The sequence below is a fragment of the Cervus elaphus genome, chromosome 20 (genome assembly GCF_910594005.1).
Source record: "Cervus elaphus chromosome 20, mCerEla1.1, whole genome shotgun sequence".
Taxonomy (NCBI): Eukaryota; Metazoa; Chordata; class Mammalia; order Artiodactyla; family Cervidae; genus Cervus; species Cervus elaphus.
This window is the reverse complement of record NC_057834.1, coordinates 123,875,157-123,893,190: the sequence shown is the minus strand read 5'-3', so window position 1 is coordinate 123,893,190 and position 18,034 is coordinate 123,875,157. Positions and strand designations below refer to the sequence as shown.

Here is an 18,034-nt window from a genome sequence, read left to right as displayed (position 1 = left end):
GTTCAGTCATGAAGAAACATCAGAAAAACTCAAATTGAAGGACATTGTATAAAATAATTGGCCTTTAATCTTTAAAAGTGTCAACATGGTAAACATCAAGGAAAGCTTGAGAAACTATTCCAGAATGAAGGAGACTAAAGAGCCAAGGCAACAAAATGAGACTGTGGTTCTGGGCTCTGTCCTTTTGCTATAAAAATGTGATTGAGACAATTGGAAAAAGCTGAATGGGGTCTGCTTAGTAGACAATCGTCGATAATGATTACTGTGGTTAAGAAGGAGACATCTTTGTAGGATATGCACACTGAAGTAGTCAAGGCATAGGAAATCAGGTAAGCAGCTTACTCTCAGATAGCTTAGGGGGAAAGTCCTTTATAGTATTTCCAACAGTTTTACTTTTTAAAAAGTTTTTTTAAAAAAATAATGGCTGTTGAGATATACAAAGCAGTAGTACAGTATTGAAGGCAAAAGGAGAAGGGGGCAGCAGAGGATGAGATGGTTAGATAGCATCACCAACTCAGTGGACGTGAATCTGAGCAAACTCGGGGAGATAGTGGAAGACAGAGGAGCCTGGCATGCCACAGTCCATGAGGTCACACAGAGTCGGAAAAGACTTAGCAACTGAACAACAAAACTACCTAAAATGCTGTAGATGCTCAAAAATGTTCATTCCCCTCAAAAATGCTAATTCTCCTCTTGTAGAAACCACCATGTGTGCTGTCTGCTAAGTCTGTGCTCACTGCTCTCAGAACCGCCTCTCCCATCAGTAGGAGCAGGTTCCTAATTTTGTGTTTGAACTGTGTGACTCCAACACAAAGGTAGATACAGATGGATACCACACTCGAGCTGAGTCAACACAATTCTTTTTTTCAGGAATTTAATATTGGAAATCAGATGCTAATTAGTTTCTATTACCCACCTTGAACCTGGAGGATGTGTAAATTCAATGTAAATTCAGCTACCTATGGTATTTTGAGGTAGCTGTCTTCTGCAGTAAACAGAGGGTAGAAAAAGCTTGTCTGTAGAGATGGAAAATAAAGCAGAATGCAGAGAGAAACAGAGACAAGACCCAAGAGAGAGAAACAGCACTAACCTTGGCTTCTTATAGCATTCAGAGTCTAGTATCTCACAAAGCCTCCCTTCCTTTAGGACACTCCAGCGTCCTAATAAATTTCCTCCTTTTGCTAAGGCCAGCTAGCATGGATATGGGTTGGTTATAACTAAAAGTCCAAGACATCTCCTTCCCCACCTTGTACCAAACTTTACAGCAATCCTGTTCTTCCACAAAATGTGTCTTGGTGCCATTGCCAGAGATGGACATTTTGGCTATTAACAGGACCCAATATGTACTTACCTGGTGGCTCAGCAGTGAAGAATCTGCCTGCAATGCAGGAGATTGCCTGCAGTGCAGAAGACGTGGATTTGACCCCTGAATTGGGAGGATCCTCTGGAAAAGGAAATGGCAACCCACTCCAGTATTCTTGCCTGGAATCCCATGGACACAGGAGACTACAGTTCTGTAGGGGGCTACAGTTCGTGGGGTCGCAAGAGTTGGGCAGGACTTAGGTACTAAACCTCCACCATCATGACTCAATGCAGCATTTCTTACTGGTTCCAGGGGGTCTTTGTCAGTTTCACTTACCAAGGCTGGCTTCGGCCAACAGCAAGTAAGCAGGCACCAGCTCAACTGAACTCAGGCCGTGCACATTCATGCGAAAGCGAAGAGAGTGCAAAGCTGCCGGGACAGCATCTTCATGTTTTCCTTCAAAGATGTATTTCTGGGCAACGGTGTAGCAGAGTTCAATCAAATGCTTCTGTGGAAGAAGAAATGAGGCTATCTGAGACATCTAAGGGTAAAAGGTAATGGTGGTTATAGGTACCCCTGGAGATAAGGGCAACACCTAACGACCTGGTCAAGAGCCTGTAGTGAGCCTGCCCACATTGAGGTGGACTTGAGACCCAAAACAGGTGATTAGAAAGGAAAACTGGACTGTGAGTTCCTCAAGGTCCAGGGACAAGGATCTTTTCATCATAGGTCAGTACTTGGTATAAATGAGTGCTCAATATAAAATTATTATGTTCTTAATAAAATTTTAGTTTAGCAAAACTGTAATGTTTCAGGGGAGTCTAAAACTTTCTGCCTTTCTGAGTTAATTTTGAGACAAGCATATTTTTCCTTCTGGAATTATCCTGCTTAGTTAATAGTAGAAATAACTTTGACTCTACATCATTCTAAGGCCACTCTCAAAGTGTCACTATACTAAAATCAATGAATTTTTGTTTTGAGATTTATGCCTTATAAAGCATTATTTTTTCATAATAACTGAGATGCTATCAATGCCATAATAATAATTTTCCCAATCTCCTTTATTTATTAACTAGTATATTCATTCATCATTTCTTGACCTTCTACTATGCACCTAGGCTCTTATCACAATACTTAGCATGTTTGGGAGCTATGGCTGAATTTTGTAACCCCAAAATTCATAAGTTTTTTTAAAGATTTTTTTTTTTGATGTGGACCATTTTTATAGCCTTTGTTGAATTTGTTACAATATTGCTTCTGTTTTGCATTTTGGTTTTTTGGCCATGAGGCATGCAGGAACTTAGTTCCCTGACCAGGGATCGAACACGTACCGCCTGTACTGAGAGGCAGTCTTAACAACTGGACCACCAGAGAAGTCCCCAAAATTCATATGATGAAGCCCTAACATCTAGTACCTCAGAATGGGACTGCATTTGGAGATAGGGCTTTTTAAAGAGGCAGTCAAATTAAAATGAGGTAATGGGGTATCTCCTAATCCAATCTAGTGGCGCCTTTGTTAGGGGAGGAAATTTGGACACGAGGGATGTGTGCACACAGAGGAAAGACCACAGGAGGACACAGCAAGAAGGCGCCGTCTGCACACCAAGGGGAGAGGCTGCAGAAGAAATCAACCCTGCTGACAATCTACTGTTGATCTTGGACTTCCAGCCTCCAGAACCGTGAGAAAATAAATCTGTTGTTCAAGCCCCCTATCTGTGGTACTTGGTTATGGCAGCAGCTCTAGGGAGCTAATGCTGCAGTGATTCAGTGAATTTGTGGACAACTGAATGAATGGAATTGAAGGAATAAAGACATAAAACCACACCTCTGCCTGCAGAGGCTGCAATTCCGTGGCCTTGCACAGACCGCCCCTTCACTGGGGCCGCTGTGCTGCACCCCTGACTTAGACCTGCAGCGTCCCACAGGCCCTACCTGACGCTGCTGCAGCTGCTGCAGGCCATGCTGCCGTTCTTCCTCCGAGTTGTAGAAGGGCATGGAGGTGCGCAGGGGAATCAGGAGCTGACATATCTTCTCGTGGATGCTGCCCCAATCAGCTCTCTGATGAACCACACCACTGACAACGGAAACACGACTTCGTTATCTCTACCTTGGGCTTGACCGCGGATTCTCCTGGCCCTATTGCTGGCCGGGCCCTAGGGACTAGAAGAGTAAGCTCAACACAGACCAGGCAGGGATCCCAAAGCCATTTCTGACACAAATTGCTCTTCCTTCACATGGTGATTGGGTGGGGTAAAGACCAGGGGTGTGTGGGAGGAGTAGTGGGATGATATTTCTGGGCTATTCTGCTTTTCATCTTCATTAGTAACAACAAAGACAATGTTAACACTGTATTGGTCTAAGGTCATTTTCAAAATACCTGAACAGTGAAGTTGATGAAATTAAAAATCTTTTTCTTAGGGAAAGGAGAGAGCCTCTCATGAGGCTCTTGGAGACACTTTCTTTATAGTTGGGGCATGGCTGGGAAGAGCACTGTGCTCCACGGGGGGCATTCGCATAGAACACACTGTGAATATTCTCCAATCCTAGCAGTGCAACAAGTGGTCTCACAAGTAACTGCTCAACGTTTTGCAAACAAACAAACAAACAAAAAAATTATTTTTTTAAAGGTAAGGAAGCATGGGTGTGGAGAGTAAATAGCTACTCTAGGCCTGATTCCAAAGCCAGTATTTTTTAGCTCTCCAGAGAAAAGCATTGTGGCAGTTTAGTTTACAGCTTTTCTGACTATTTTACTTGCATATTTAATATTTTTTAAACACTTAATTGGACAGCACAAATGTAGAACATTTGCATCACTATAGAAACATTCTATTGGACCGCACTTCGACAGAGTCCACTCCCATTCCTTTCATTTTTTTACTCAAACTCATGTCCATTGAGTTGGTGATGCCATCCAACCATCTCATCCTCTGTTACCCACTTCTCCTCCTGCCTTCAATCTTTCCCAGCATCAGGGTCTTTTCCGAGGAGTCAGTTCTTCGCATCAGGTGTCCAAAGTATTGGAGTTTCAGCTTTAGCATCAGTCCTTCCAATGAATATTCAGGACTGATTTCCTTTAGGATGGACTGGTTGGATCTCCTTGCAAGTCAAGGGACTCTCAAGAGTCTTCTCCAAAAAAAAAAAAAAAAGAGTCTTCTCCAACACCACAGTTCAAAAGTATCAATTTTTTCGGCACTCAGCTTTCTTTATAGTCTAACTCTTAGATCCATTCATGACTACTGGAAAAACCATAGCTTTGACTAGACAGACCTTAGTTAAATATAAATCAAAACAGCAATGAGATATCACCTCACACTTGTCCGAATGGCTATCATCAAAAAAGAACACAAATAACTAATGTTGGCAAGGATGTGGAAAAAAGGGAAATTTATACACTGTTAGTAGAAATGTAAATTGGTACAGCCACTGTGGAAAATGGTATGGAAAATTCAAAAACTAAACAATAGAGTTACTATATGACCCAGCAATTCCACTCCTGGGTATATATCCAAAAACATTCATTTGAAAAGATACATGCATATATATATACATATATATACATATACACACACACACACATATACTTCCCAGGTGGTGCTAGTGGTAAAGAACCCACTTGCTAATCAATGCAGGAGACGTAAAGAGACATGGGTTTGATCCTTGGGTTGGGAAGAGCCCCTGGAGGAAGGCATGGTAACCCATTCCAGTATTCTTGTCTGGAGGATCCCACGGACAGGAGCCTGGCAGGTATACATACACAGACATACAGACACAGACAGACACAGACACAGACACACACTGGAATACTACTTAGTTAAAAAGAATGAAATTTTGCCAATTGTAGCAATATGGATCGACTTGGAAGGTATTATGCTAAGTGATATAAGTCAGAAAAAGACAAATACTGTAAGATGTCAATTATACGTGGAATCTAAAAAATACAAAACTAGTGAATATAACAAAAAAGAAGCAGAGTCACAGATATAGAGAACAAACTAGCAGTTACCATTAGGGAGAGGGGAGGGGGAACAATATAGGAGTATGGAGTTAAGGCAAACAAATTATTATGTATAAAATATGTTGCAAGGATATATTATACAGCACAGAGAATATAGCCAATATTTTATAGTAACTATAAATGGAGTATAACCTTTAACAATTGTGAAATACTATATTATACACCTGGAACCTATGTATTATTGTATATCAACTGTACTTCAATTAAAATAAAAATCTGCAAAAAAAAAGAAAATCTATCAACCATTGATGGATGTGGGCTTCCCAGGTGGCGCTAGTGGTAAAGAATCTGCCTCCTAATTCAGGAGACATAAGAGATGCGGGTTCTTTCCTAGGGTTGGGAGGATCCCCTGCAGGAGGGCATGGCAACCCACTCCAGTATTTTTGCCTGGATAATTCTGTGGACAGAGGAGCCTGGTGGGCTACCATCCACAGGGTCACAAAGAGTTGGACACGACTGAAGTGATTTAACATGCATAGATGTATGTGCTTATTTTTGGACTCTCAATTATATTCCATCAATCTATATGTCTATCCTTATGCCAGTAACACATTATCTTTATTTCTGTAGTAAATATTGAAATTGAGAAGTGTGAGTTTTCCAACTTTGCTTTTTTTTTTAGATTGTTTTAGCTATTTTAGGTCCCTTTCATTTTCATATAGATTTTAGGATCAGGGTGTCCATTAATGCAAAAATGACAGAATTTTTACAGGGATTGCATTGAATCTGTGGTGGTGGCTGTGGTGGTGTTGGTTTAGTCGCTAAGCTGTGTCTGATCTTGTGATGCCATAGACTGTAGCTCACCAGGCTCCTTTGTGCATGGGATTTCCCAGGCAAGAATGCTGGAGAGGGTTGCCAGCTCCTTCTCCAGGGGATAATCCCCACCCAGGGATGGAAGCTGGGTCTCCTGCATTGCAGGTGGATTCTTCACCGACTGAGTCACCAGGTAAACTATTTCATATTAAGTCTTCTTGTCTATGAATATGAAATATCTTTCCATTTATTTAGGTTTTGTTTAATTTTATTCAACAATATTTTGTATTTTTCCAGTGTATGTCTTATACTTCTATGATTAAATTTATTCCTTTATTTAAAGTGCTATTGTAAGTGGAACGATTGTCTTAATTTCATTTTCAGATTGTGCCTTGCTAGTGTACAGAAATATAGCTGATTTTTGCATATTGATTTATATCCTATAACCTTGCTTTTTTGTGTGAGGGTTCTTTTGGGATTTCTCTATATAAAGATCATACTTTTACTCCTTCTTTTCCAAGCTGGATACCTTTTATTTCATTGTCTTCCCTAATTGCCCCAGCTAGAACCTCTAGTACAATGTTGAAGAAAAGTAATGAAAGTGACATTCTTGCCTCATTTCTGATTTTAGAGGGGAAAACTTACTGTCTTTGACTCTTAAGTATGAGGTTACTATTGTGTTTCTCTATGGTTCTTTTATGGATACTCTTTACCAAGTTACAGAAGTTCATTTCTATTCCCAATTTTTTAGTGAAAGTCACTCAGTCATGTCCAACTCTTTGTGACCCCATGGACTATACAGTCCACGGAATTCTCCAGGCCATAATACCAGAGTGGATAGCCTTTCCCCTCTCCAGGGGATCTTCCTAACCCAGGGATTGAACCCAGGTCTCCCGCATTGCAGGCAAATTCTTTACCAGCTGAGCCACAAGGGAAGACCAAGAATACTGCAGTGGGTAGCCTATCCTGTCTCCAGCAGATCTTCCCGACCCAGGAATTTTGTTAAGTGTTTTTATCATAAAGGGAGTTGGATTTTGCCAAATGTTTTTCCTATTGAGATGATTATGTGATTTTTGTCCTTTATTAGATTAAGATGGTGTTATATATTGATTGATACTTTTATGTTGAACCAACCTTGAATTCCTGAGAGAAATTCTACTTGGTTATGATATATAATTCTTTTTATATTCTGCTGAATTTCGTCTGCTAGTATTTTGGAAAGGATTTCTGCATCTGTATCATAAGAGGTATTGGTCTGTGGTTTTGATGTTTTTCTGGTTTTGGTGTTAGGATAACACTGGCCTCATATAATTAGTTGGAAGCTATTCCCTCCTCTTTTAATTTTTTCAGAAGGGTGTGTGAAGAATTGTTAATGCTTCTTTAAATATTTGATAGAATTCACCAGTGAAATTGTTCTGGGCTTACTTCGTGAAAAGCTTTTTTTTTAATTACTTAGCTAAATTTCTTTAATTATAGATCTACTCAGATATTCTATTTCTTCTTGAGTCAGTTTCAATAGTTTGTGTCTTATCAGGAATATATTTCATCTAGGTTTTCAAATTTGTTGGCATACGATTGTATGTAGTATTCTCTTATAACTCCTTTTATTTCTATAAAGTTGGTAGCAATGTCTCCATTTTAATTTTCTGATTTTAGTAATTTGATTCTTCTTTTCTTGGTCAGTCTAGCTAAAGTTTTGTCAATTTTAACCATTTTAAAGAATCAACTTTTGGTTTTGTTAATTCTGTTTATTGTTTTCCTATTTTCTATTTCGCTCAGACAGTAAAGAGTCAGCCTGCAGTGCGGGAGACCCAGGTTCAAACCCTGGGTCGGGAAGATCCCCTGGAGAAGGAAATAGCAACTCACTTCAGTATTCTTGTCTGGAAAATCCCATGGATGGAGGAGCCTGGCAGGCTACAGTTCATGGGGTCGCAAAGAGTTGGACACGACTGAGCGACTTCACTTCACTATTTTCTATTTCATTTATCTTTACTGTAATCTGCACTATTTCCCTCCTTCTGCTAGTTTTGGGTTGACTTTGCTCTTCTTTCTCTTAGTTCTTAAAGTGTAAGACCAGGTTATTGATTTGCGATCTTCCTTCTTTTTTAGAGTATTTGTTTACAGCTATGAAGTTCCTTCTGGGTACTGCTTTCACTGCATTCCATCAGTTTTAGTATGTTGTGTTTTTGTTCTCATTTCATTTCAAAGCATTTTTTAATTTCTCATGTGGTTTCTTGACCCATTGGTTGAGTGTATTATTTCTACATATTCATCTATTTCCCAAATTTCCTTCTGTTATTGACTAATTTCATTCCATTGTGGTTGAAAAACATATTTTGTATATTTTCAATCCTTATAAATTTACTGAGATTCTTGTGTGATGTAATATTTGGTCTGCCCTGGAGAATGTTCCACATGCATTTGAGAAGAATATATATTCTGTATTCTGTAAATGTCTCTTAGGTCTAGTTGGTTTATATTGTTGTTCAAGTCACATTTCTTTGCTGATCTTTTGTTTAGTTGTTCTATTCATTATTAAAAGGGGAGATTTGCATTTCTATTGCCTATTATATACTTTTATTTAAAGATGAGAGAAAGTTGGCTGTTTAATTCCATTTACACATACTCCAAAATAGGTAACAATAACTGAGGGCAGGGATTAGCAAAGCTCTTCTTGGGGCCAGATAGTCAATTCTGGGCTTTGAGAGCCATGCGGTTTCTGTTGCAACTACTCAACTCGTTGTTGCATAAAAGCAGTCACAGACAGTAATTGCTGCGCTCAAATACTCTCCTGCCTTCCTTTCTTCTGGGACAAAGAAATGAATACAGTATTTGCTTTGTAAACTGTGATGGCTCTCATACAAATGACAAAAAGCATTTTAAAGGGTTTTTTGATAGAGAATTACTGTAAACAAATTAATAAAAGCACTTAACAGTCAGAATAAAGAAATAGGTGAGTTCCACAGGGTATTCATTAAATAGGGGCTTAGTGAGTAATTGTGTGAGCAATGGAAATATTAACTTACTTAACTGCCTGAACTTTTGTTTTGCTGAGCGCATTTGCATATCTTGCCTTTCTAAAGAAAGGCAGCATATTTTATATATTTATGAGCTCTCTGCTTATTCATCTGTATCATCCCTAACAGTTGTCACAGGGCCATGCATAAAGAAGGATTGGAAAAGTATGCATTCAAATCAGGGATCACAAGCAAATAGCTTGTGGGTTAGACATGTTTTGTTTGGCCATTACCAGGTTTTTTAAACTGAAGTAGAAGACTATTAGGCAGAGCCTGAATTCTCCAGTTCACCACAGATCCTACTATTGAATACCACCTGCCTGTTTTCTCTTCCTACACAGTGAAAGCATTTTTATTTGTGCCCCATTTGTTAAATGAAAGGAAAAATTATTGCAAATTACTCTTATCTCTATGCTACAACTTACTAACCTATACTACTAAAGTCTCTTTTACCTGTAATGGTTCAGTGTGCTTTATAAAATTGCCTTCTCTTAAAAACGTCCTATTTCCTGGGAACATTCTCACAGTCCAACACAGAATGATATGCACAAGATTACACAGAATGTAAAAAATAAATGAATTTATAGGAAAAGAACATAAGAAAATTCACCAAAATGTGAAGCTATTAATTATCTGGATTGTGAGGTTATGGATTATTTTTCATATTTATATTTTATATTATATTATATATTGCATTCAGTAATTTCAAGTTTTCTGCACTGAGCATGAATTACTGCTGCTACTGCTAAGTCACTTCAGTCGCGTCCGACTCTGTGCGACCCCATCCCTGGGATTCTCCAGACAAGACACTGGAGTAGGAATTACATTTGCAATCAAAAAATTATTTTGCAAAAAAATTAACTTTCACAAATTCAATTTGACTTCCCTTCCTGATCTTTAAATTTGGAGTGAGGAAAAACAATATCTATTGACTGCCAACTTGATCTCAGGCATGGTGCTAGATGCTTTACATTCAATCGTAAAAACCCTATAAGGGAGTACTAAAGGCCCTCATTTTTGAGATAGAGAACAACTATCACAGTTTTATTTTCTGGAAAAATCATGACATCTCTAGGACACAAGGATATAGATATCTGGAAAAAAGTTAGGGGGAGAGGAGAAGACCTTAAAAATAATTAAAGGGAGTGAAAGAAGAGAAAGGAAATAATGGAGGATAAGGGCATAGGAAATAATAATTTATTCATGGATTCATCAAATATTTAGTTTCAACCATTTCAAGATACTTTGCTGGAGACCATAGGGTATACACAGATGGGTCTGAAACAGATCAAAGAGAACATATGACAGTCTGTCTACATATTAAACATAATACTATTCTGCATTAATGGCACGGCATGCTGTATTAATGGAGCATAATAAAATTGAGCTAACAGGCTTGCCAACAACTAAAATGAGTCAGGGAAATAAGAGTCATCTGAAAGATTACAGAGTAACTGCAAAGTGAGTTGACAGGAAGGAGGAATTACTTCTGGGCTTGAGGGATGAAGAGGACAAAGGAGGAGGTAGATGCTTGTATCAGGCAAAGAAGTCTTATCTCTCTCCAGAATGCCAGTCCTGCACTTAGAAGTGTTTACTCAGGACTTCCCTGGAGGTCCAGTGGTTAAGACTCCATGCTTCCAGTGCAGGGTACAAGGGTTCAAACCCTGGTTGGGGAACTAAGATCCCATAAACCACACAGCAAAAAAAAAAAAAAAAAAAAGACATTAAACAAGTGAGACAAAAATATAAAAGTACTGAAAAAGTGAAGGAAAAATGTGAGAGAGAAAATGAGATGGAATTTAGCTTGGGTTTAGCAGAAACACCTCTTTGAAGAAATAACATTTCTGAGAAGAGAAAGATGAAAGGGAATTAGGAAGAGCTGTGACTGTACAGAAAAATTCCCAACAGAGGCAACAGGCTGGGCAAAGAAACTGAGGGAGGAAAGGAATTGGCAAATTAGAACTGAAAGAAAGCCTCTATAACTGCATCCAGGAAAAGAAGGGTGAGTATGGTGGGAAATGAAAGTAGAGAGGGAGCCAGGGCTTTGTAGCTTTTGCTACAAATTCTGAATTGTATTCTGTATGCAATAAAGAAACAACAGTGAAAACAGAGATGCCGCCCTTGCCCTCATGAAGCATACAGCTTAGTGAGGGATACAGACCACTCAACAAATGATTTCAATCTGTCATAAATGTGAAGATAGGGGACATAACGAGTGCTGTGAAGGCACTGAGGAGGGACACTGGATTCAGTCCAAAAGGTACATTCAGTCTCCACTGGGATCACTGCAATCGAGGAGTTATGAGCCTTTAGTGTCTACTCTCCAGCCTAACTTCACATTGATACCTGTCATCTTTCCTTAATACAAATGAGGGCATGAGAAAACCATCCATGGCCCCCCAGAGGATAAATTCCAAACTCCTTGATCTCATATCACTGTTTGGCCCTAACTTCTATCTTCTTGGTATAAACTCCTACTACTACCTATCACAATGATTTTCAAACTTTTTAAATGGGAATACATGTAACTCCATGGCTGATTCATGTCATTGACAAAACCCACTGAAATGTTGTGAAGTAATTAGCCTCCAACTAATAAAAAAAAAAAGAAATGAAAAAAAAATCAACCTATAGTAGGAAATACATTTCACTAGTACAAACACATATCCACATAAAACACTAAAACACAACTCTGAAGAAACAATTCAAGTAGGATTACTCTGATACTTGATAGGTTTTCCTTCCCCTTAAAATGCTGGTTGTGATTTATTCATGACCTGCCAATGGGGCCTGGACAGCAAGCTTACAGTCGTAACTGCTCTCTCCACCATTACCTTCTCAACCCACCTCGGACAAAGTCTGTTCTCTCATTGTTTACCAAAGCAGTCCTGGATGCAAGAAGTGCCTTGCCTTTCCTTCTCCATTTCTCATTCACCTAGCAACTTCCTTCTGATCTTTCAAGACTTTGCCCAAATATTACTTCTTCAGAGGAGCCTTTGCAGATACCACCCCAGTCATGCTTCCATCCTTAGAGGTCCCAGGGAATAGCACTCCCTGAGTGACAGCACTTGTCATATACGGTTGTGTTATAACTTACTTTTAAAAACAGGTTAGCCTGCTCTGAACTAGGTTTCTGAACGTCAGCAACCTCACTGTCTTATCTCAGGACCCAAATAGGGTCCGATCTGAAGCAAAGGTCAGGGGATGTTATGCTGAAGTAAATGAAAACTAATATCATACCCTTCCCATACCGTCGCGATCTTGGCTGTGCACCGACAAACTAGCTTTCTATCTGTTCTTCAAACACAGCAAGGTCTTCCCTCCCTCGGAGCCTCACTGCGCCACTGTTCCCCCAGCGTTTCTCGGGCGGGCTGTTCCTATTCAATCATATATCCATAGTCTACCCTCAGAGAGGCTGTCCGCCCAACCTCACATCACATTTTCTTTGTCTTTAAGGCATTTTGTTGCTGTTGACACATGGACTGTAGCTCGCCAGGCTCCTCTCTCCGTAGAATTTCCTAGGCAAGAATACCGGACTACTCTCTGGAATTATTTTGTTTGGTCTGTTGGTTTCTTTATCTAGCTTTCTCATGACAATATTACTTTTCTGGGAGACGTGGTCTCCCGAGTTTCTCCCCAGTAACTTCAGCACCTAGAACAGTGCAAGGCGCACAGCAGGCGCTCCACAAAACATCTGGTGACGAACGAGCGAGCGGAAGAGGAAGCAAACGCAGACACTGATGTCTTAGGGACCTGTCCTGAAGCCTCCTAGACTCTAGAACCTAGAGGGTTCCCTGGCTGAGAGAGAGACGATTGAGGCGCCCAGGGGCCACGTTTCAGGGCCTACCAGTAATAAGTGACTGTGCAGGCCCCGCACACCCGCTCGGCCGGGGCTTCGCACACCTCACAGCACAGCCGGCGCCCCTTGGGCACCGCCAGAGGGTAGATCACGTTCATGCCGCGGCAGACGGTGTTGTCAGTCTCTAGGACGGTTGCCTGGCGAGGACACACCGGACAGCGGTGTCACGTGACCGACACGGCGCAGCCTCATCCCCGGCCTTTCGAGGGGAAGGGCGTGTGGCTCGACTGACAACTCGGGAGTGCGTTTGTAGGGTTTTTTTTTTTTTAAATGAAGGACAAAAAAAAAAAAAAAAAAAAAAAACCAAGTCACTCCTCCACCCTTCCCCCTCCCGCACCGCTCCAAATCCAAAGGTTAAACAGCCGGGCAATCAAATTTTTAGCCGGGGTCCGAGTCTAGCAGGGTCTGTACGGTGGCCGATAAGGATCAAACACGGCCGGACCGTCACTCAGGCTAGGAAACTAAACAAGGGGGTGTGCCTCTCAGCCGAGAAGTCAAGTGTCAGACTCGCAGGGTGCAGGGCGGAACCAGCTCGTATTTCCAGACAAGCGGAAACCCTGCGCTGACGTCCAGCGCACCGTAGCCAACCGCCCAGTGACTATTGCGGCTGCGCCCGGGCCAGGTAAGGGGACAGGGGGCGTGGCGCCGAAGGGCCTAGAGTTTGCGCAGACGCGGGGGCGCTCCGGGACTGATGGCGGCCGTGGACCTGGTTGCCGAGTTTCCCCAGCCCGCCGGTGCTGCGCGCTGGGCAGAGGTTATGGCTCGCTTCGCCGCCCGGTTGGGCGCACAGGGCCGACGGGTGGTGTTGGTCACTTCTGGCGGCACCAAGGTCCCTCTGGAAGCCCGGCCTGTGCGCTTCCTGGACAACTTCAGCAGTGGGCGGCGCGGTGCTGGCTCGGCCGAAGCCTTCTTGGCCGCGGGCTACGGGGTCTTGTTCCTGTACCGCGCGCGCTCTGCTTTCCCCTTTGCCCACCGCTTCCCGCCCCAGACCTGGCTGTCTGTTCTGCGGCCCTCCGGCCAAGCGCCTTCGGGCTTGCTGAGCCTGGAGGCCGAGGAAAAAGAACTCCCAGGCTTCGCCGCAGCTCTGCAGAGCTACCAGGAAGCTGAGGCTGCCGGCACCTTTCTGGCCATAGAGTTCACCACTTTGGCAGACTATTTGCATTTGCTGCAGGCTGCAGCCCAGGCTCTCAACCCACTAGGTGCGTGCCTTTAGGAGTTCATCGGATGCCAGGAGGCAGAGCCTTTACCCCTAGACACATAGCCCCTTACTATATACCCAGGGCTCTCACAATGGAGGAACCTGAGTTGAAAAGGAGCTGACTCCATACACTTCTCTGATTTATTACACTCTGTGCTTCTTTTTTCAGGTTCTTCTGCGATGTTTTACCTGGCTGCGGCCGTGTCAGATTTCTATGTTCCTGCCTCTGAAATGCCTGAACACAAGATCCAGTCATCTGGGGGCCCACTGCAGGTGATGGGCGCTTCTCTTCCAGAGATCTGATTTCCTATAACCAATCTTGGGTTAATTTCCTTTTGATCTGGAGATGGCCTTTCTGCATTCCGTATGTGCTAGGCACTAGGGATACAGAGATGAATAAGACACCGCCCTCCCTCAAGAACCTCACAATCTGTTGAGGTTGCTGGACACAGACATAATTACAGTACAGAGTGATAAATGCTCTAGTAGAGGTACGTACAAAGTGAAGTCAGAGCATGGGGTGAGTGAATCTTGGGGAAAGTCAAGGCTTTCTGGAGGAAATGGCTTGAACTGGGTTTTAAAAGATGAGCAGAAGGTGTACCAGACCAAGGGAAGATCATTCCGGATAGAGTACACAATTGGAGCTTAAAAGTGAGCATTGTGTTGTGAACTGACATTGTCTGGTAAAGCTGGAGAGTGGTGAGGGTGGAGGGCAGACTGAAGGGACAGCTTCCTTCACAGGAAATTTTGTGTTCCTTCTTAAGGAGCTTGAACTTAATCCTTTGGAGCCAAGGGAAACCTAAGAGAATGAGATAAAGTTTTTGTTTGTGAAGAACATTCTGGCATCATTGTGAAAGGTGAATTAGAGTGGTGGGGGCAGATTAGATGGTAGTTATTGTTGCAGTTTAAGGAGAAGGTATGGGGAGGGTAGTGGTGTGGTGAAGATGCTGAAATCATCTGGCTTCTTGGAACCTGAGGGAATTCTTAGTCTTTTATTGGGTGATACAAGTAGGATTTAAATAGGAGAAACTACCTGTGGAGCATTTGCTGATTCTGTGGGACAGTTCATTTTTTCATTTCTTCAACAAATGTTTATTGAGTACCTACTATATGCCAGGCACTATTGTAGGAGATAAGGCAGTGAAAAGAAACATACTGTGCCCTGGTTTTGCTTATTCTCTGCAGAAGGAAACAGTAAGTCAAATGCATACTATATTAGGTAGTGATAAATTCTAAGGAGAAAAGTAAAATGGGGAATGGGTATGTGATCCCTGTCACTTTTGCTAACTCTTTGAGGGAAAATTCTGATGATTAGCTTAGTGATTTCACACTTTTTAAATTCTGGGAACCTTACTTTATCCTGTAATTCTTAGTTCTGTCTTGTACTTGAAAGTACACAAAACAACTCAACATTCCCCTTAGAAGGGATTGAGAATGATATTGTGGTGTTGATGAATAAAAATAAAATCAGTTCTGTTTCCTCAGTGCTAAGATGTTACAAGTGACAGTTTTTTTAATGGAATCAAATAGCCAGTCCACCAGTGGAAGAAATATTTTAGACTGAGAGATTTAAAAACTCAACCTTGAGCTTCTGCCAGAGTAACATTTGTATAAACAGATTATTTGTATTTGTTTATTTGAGGGTTTGGTTTAAAAAATATAAAGGGAATGTTTGAGAAAATGTAATGCTATTTTTTCAGTTTTATTTATGGTAATGAGGGTTGCAAGGCAGGGCTAATTGATAAGATGTGGTTTGCCCCAGAATATGCATGAAGCTTTGAAATCAGGCATCCTTATGAATCCCACAAAGGCAGGACTTTTAAGTAAGCATTTAATACGCTTTAAACAGTTTGGTAGTGAGAAACCCTACTGAAATTGACATAGCCAAACATCTGAGTCCCTGCTTCCTTAATTTCCTTTGAGATTCACCTGGCTGGTAGGTAGTAACCTTGTTTGCTTATTAAGATTCTCTTTTTCCAATACAGATAACAATGAAGATGGTGCCAAAAATGCTTTCTCCTTTGGTTAAAGACTGGGCTCCCAAAGCATTTATAATTTCCTTTAAGTTGGAGACTGACCCCTCCATCATAATTGATCGTGCACGGAATGCTTTAGAAGTTTATCGACATCAAGTGGTGGTGGCTAATATCCTTGATTCACGACGATCTTCTGTGGTTATTATAACCAAAGACTCAGAGACCAAGTTACTGTTATCAGAGGAAGAAGTAGAAAAAGGCATAGAGATAGAAGAGAAGATAGTGGATGATCTTCAGTCTCGACATACTGCTTTTATACATGACAAAAACTGAGGTAAAAAGCCTTTATTTATAGGATCAAAAATTGTTCAGTGGACCAGGGCTCTTATAGGTGGTGAGAAGTAGAATAAACCCTTTGCTTTCATAAAGACAGAAAATGAAGGGGAAAAGCAGTGAGTGGTGGGCAGACTAATGTGGCTCGGCATCTGTCTTTTAAAGGTCTTTCAGTACTCAAAAAATGAAAGCAAAGGCAAATCTGTTATGACCGAACCACCTGACACACTCACCTGAATGTTATCTTGATTTTGAGAATGACTCTAGCTGTTTCTCAGCTTAAAAAAAAAAAAGCTTATTGGGTATCATATTCCTCAAAATATACCTGTGGGGCCTGAATATCAGCCTTCTTCACACTATAAAAAGGATGATGGATGCCTGAATGGCCATGCTTATTTGGTTGATACCTACTATGTGGTAGGCCCTGAGGATTTTGAAGATTCAAAGGTGAATTGTTGTTCAGTCGCTAAGTCGTGTCCAGCTCTGTGACCCCATGGACTACAGCACGCCAGGCTCCCCTGTTCTTCACTATCTTCCAGAGTTAGCTCAACAAGATGAATAAACATGTCTAGTTTGGGAAATGGGTATGTAAAAATTAAGTACAATAAAGTATGTGCCCCAAAATCAATACAATGATGTTGTTTTTTTGGAAATTTAGTAAAAACGGGTGTAGGAGAGAAGGACACCTCCCCAAAGATAGATTAGCTGTAGATTGATGATTATCCCACTACATTTACTTCTTGCTTCTTGTTCTAGACTCACTTCGTATTTGAGTTAAGAATTTACCTTTCAAATATTTTATAACTGCTCTTGTGGGAAAGTTAAGCTGGAGGCCAGGCGGGACCCAGTTGGTGACCACTGACCTGAAGGAGATAAAGAGTATGGGTTTTGGAGGTGTCTTAGCCAGATTTCACCCTTCCAGCTGTGCCATCTATTCACTTTGTAAACTTAGATACCTGACTTAATCTGAAGTTTCCTTATCTATAAAATGGTGGTAATTTCTCTGCAAAGTAACACCATTTGTTGTGGGGATTAAATAAATAAAATGGTGCCGGTAAAGCATGAGTCTGGCATTTGACACATAATTTGCACAATAAATGGTTGCAATTGCTAGTTTTCTTACTTAGCAAGGCAGTGTTACTGCTGGTGCCCTGCTTGATTCCTGAATCCTTGAGAAGTTTTCAAAGCTCGCACTGTCCTGGGCTTTGGGTTGGGAGTGCAAAATAAGTAGACCAGAGAAGTACCCTCAATGATCCATAGGATGGTCCAGAATGCAGTGTGAAAGACTGTCATTAAGAACTAGGTATAAAAAAGTACTTGACATAAATGAGTTAAAATGCAATTCATGGAGTGTGTTGGGAAGAGTAGTCCAATGTATCTGTCTGATAATAGAAGTATAATAAACTTTGAGATGTGCCCATAAGTCCCAAGTTACACCTAAATATGTCATCAGATCAGGAAATGTGACTTCATTAAATCAGGAAACAGGAAAAGTAACTGCAGCAATCAGGACTTCTCTGGAAGCAGCAATCCCATTGAACAAAAATCTTAAATTAATTTCTGATCCAAATAGCAAAATC

At 41.2% G+C, this 18,034-nt stretch overlaps 2 protein-coding genes across 9 annotated transcripts in view; one reads left to right on the top strand and one right to left on the bottom strand.

Moving 5' to 3' along the window:
- The window catches only part of ZMYND12 (zinc finger MYND-type containing 12), a 30,843-nt gene extending 17,656 nt beyond the window's left edge, over nt 1-13,187 (bottom strand). Inside the window, exons 1-3 of one of the 5 annotated variants that reach the window (XM_043877800.1) lie at nt 12,936-13,187; nt 3,236-3,377; nt 1,640-1,811 (exon numbers count right to left, since the gene is read on the bottom strand). In XM_043877800.1, coding sequence (XP_043733735.1) covers nt 1,640-1,811; nt 3,236-3,377; nt 12,936-13,045 — 424 coding nt within the window. In that variant the 5' untranslated portion in view covers nt 13,046-13,187. Of the gene's footprint in view, nt 1-1,639; nt 1,812-3,235; nt 3,378-12,935 lie in introns of those variants that run through there. The other 4 variants (XM_043877802.1, XM_043877801.1, XM_043877803.1 and 1 more) reach the window with 4 other exon arrangements.
- Nucleotides 13,188-13,419: 232 nt separating this feature from the next.
- PPCS (phosphopantothenoylcysteine synthetase) lies at nt 13,420-17,082 on the top strand. 4 transcript variants are annotated; one of them, XM_043877806.1, is made up of 3 exons: nt 13,420-13,569; nt 14,315-14,418; nt 16,131-17,082. In XM_043877806.1, the coding sequence occupies exons 2-3, from the start codon at nt 14,326-14,328 to the stop codon at nt 16,452-16,454; spliced, it is 417 nt and encodes a 138-aa protein (XP_043733741.1). In that variant the 5' UTR covers nt 13,420-13,569; nt 14,315-14,325; the 3' UTR covers nt 16,455-17,082. The 4 variants fall into 4 exon arrangements, with proteins under 4 accessions (XP_043733741.1, XP_043733740.1, XP_043733742.1 ...); XM_043877805.1 differs by lacking the exon at nt 13,420-13,569 and adding an exon at nt 13,593-14,146; XM_043877807.1 differs by lacking the exon at nt 13,420-13,569 and adding an exon at nt 13,598-13,701.
- The last annotated feature ends 952 nt before the right edge of the window (nt 17,083-18,034 follow it).

Excerpts from the sequence above, each read along its gene's own strand:
- PPCS (XM_043877805.1), top strand. The coding sequence starts at position 13,639 with ATGGCGGCCGTGGACCTGGTTGCCGAGTTTCCCCAGCCCGCCGGTGCT. Across the intron at positions 14,147-14,314 it reads CCAGGCTCTCAACCCACTAG|GTTCTTCTGCGATGTTTTAC; the intron begins GTGCGTGCCTTT and ends TTCTTTTTTCAG. Across the intron at positions 14,419-16,130 it reads CATCTGGGGGCCCACTGCAG|ATAACAATGAAGATGGTGCC; the intron begins GTGATGGGCGCT and ends TTTCCAATACAG.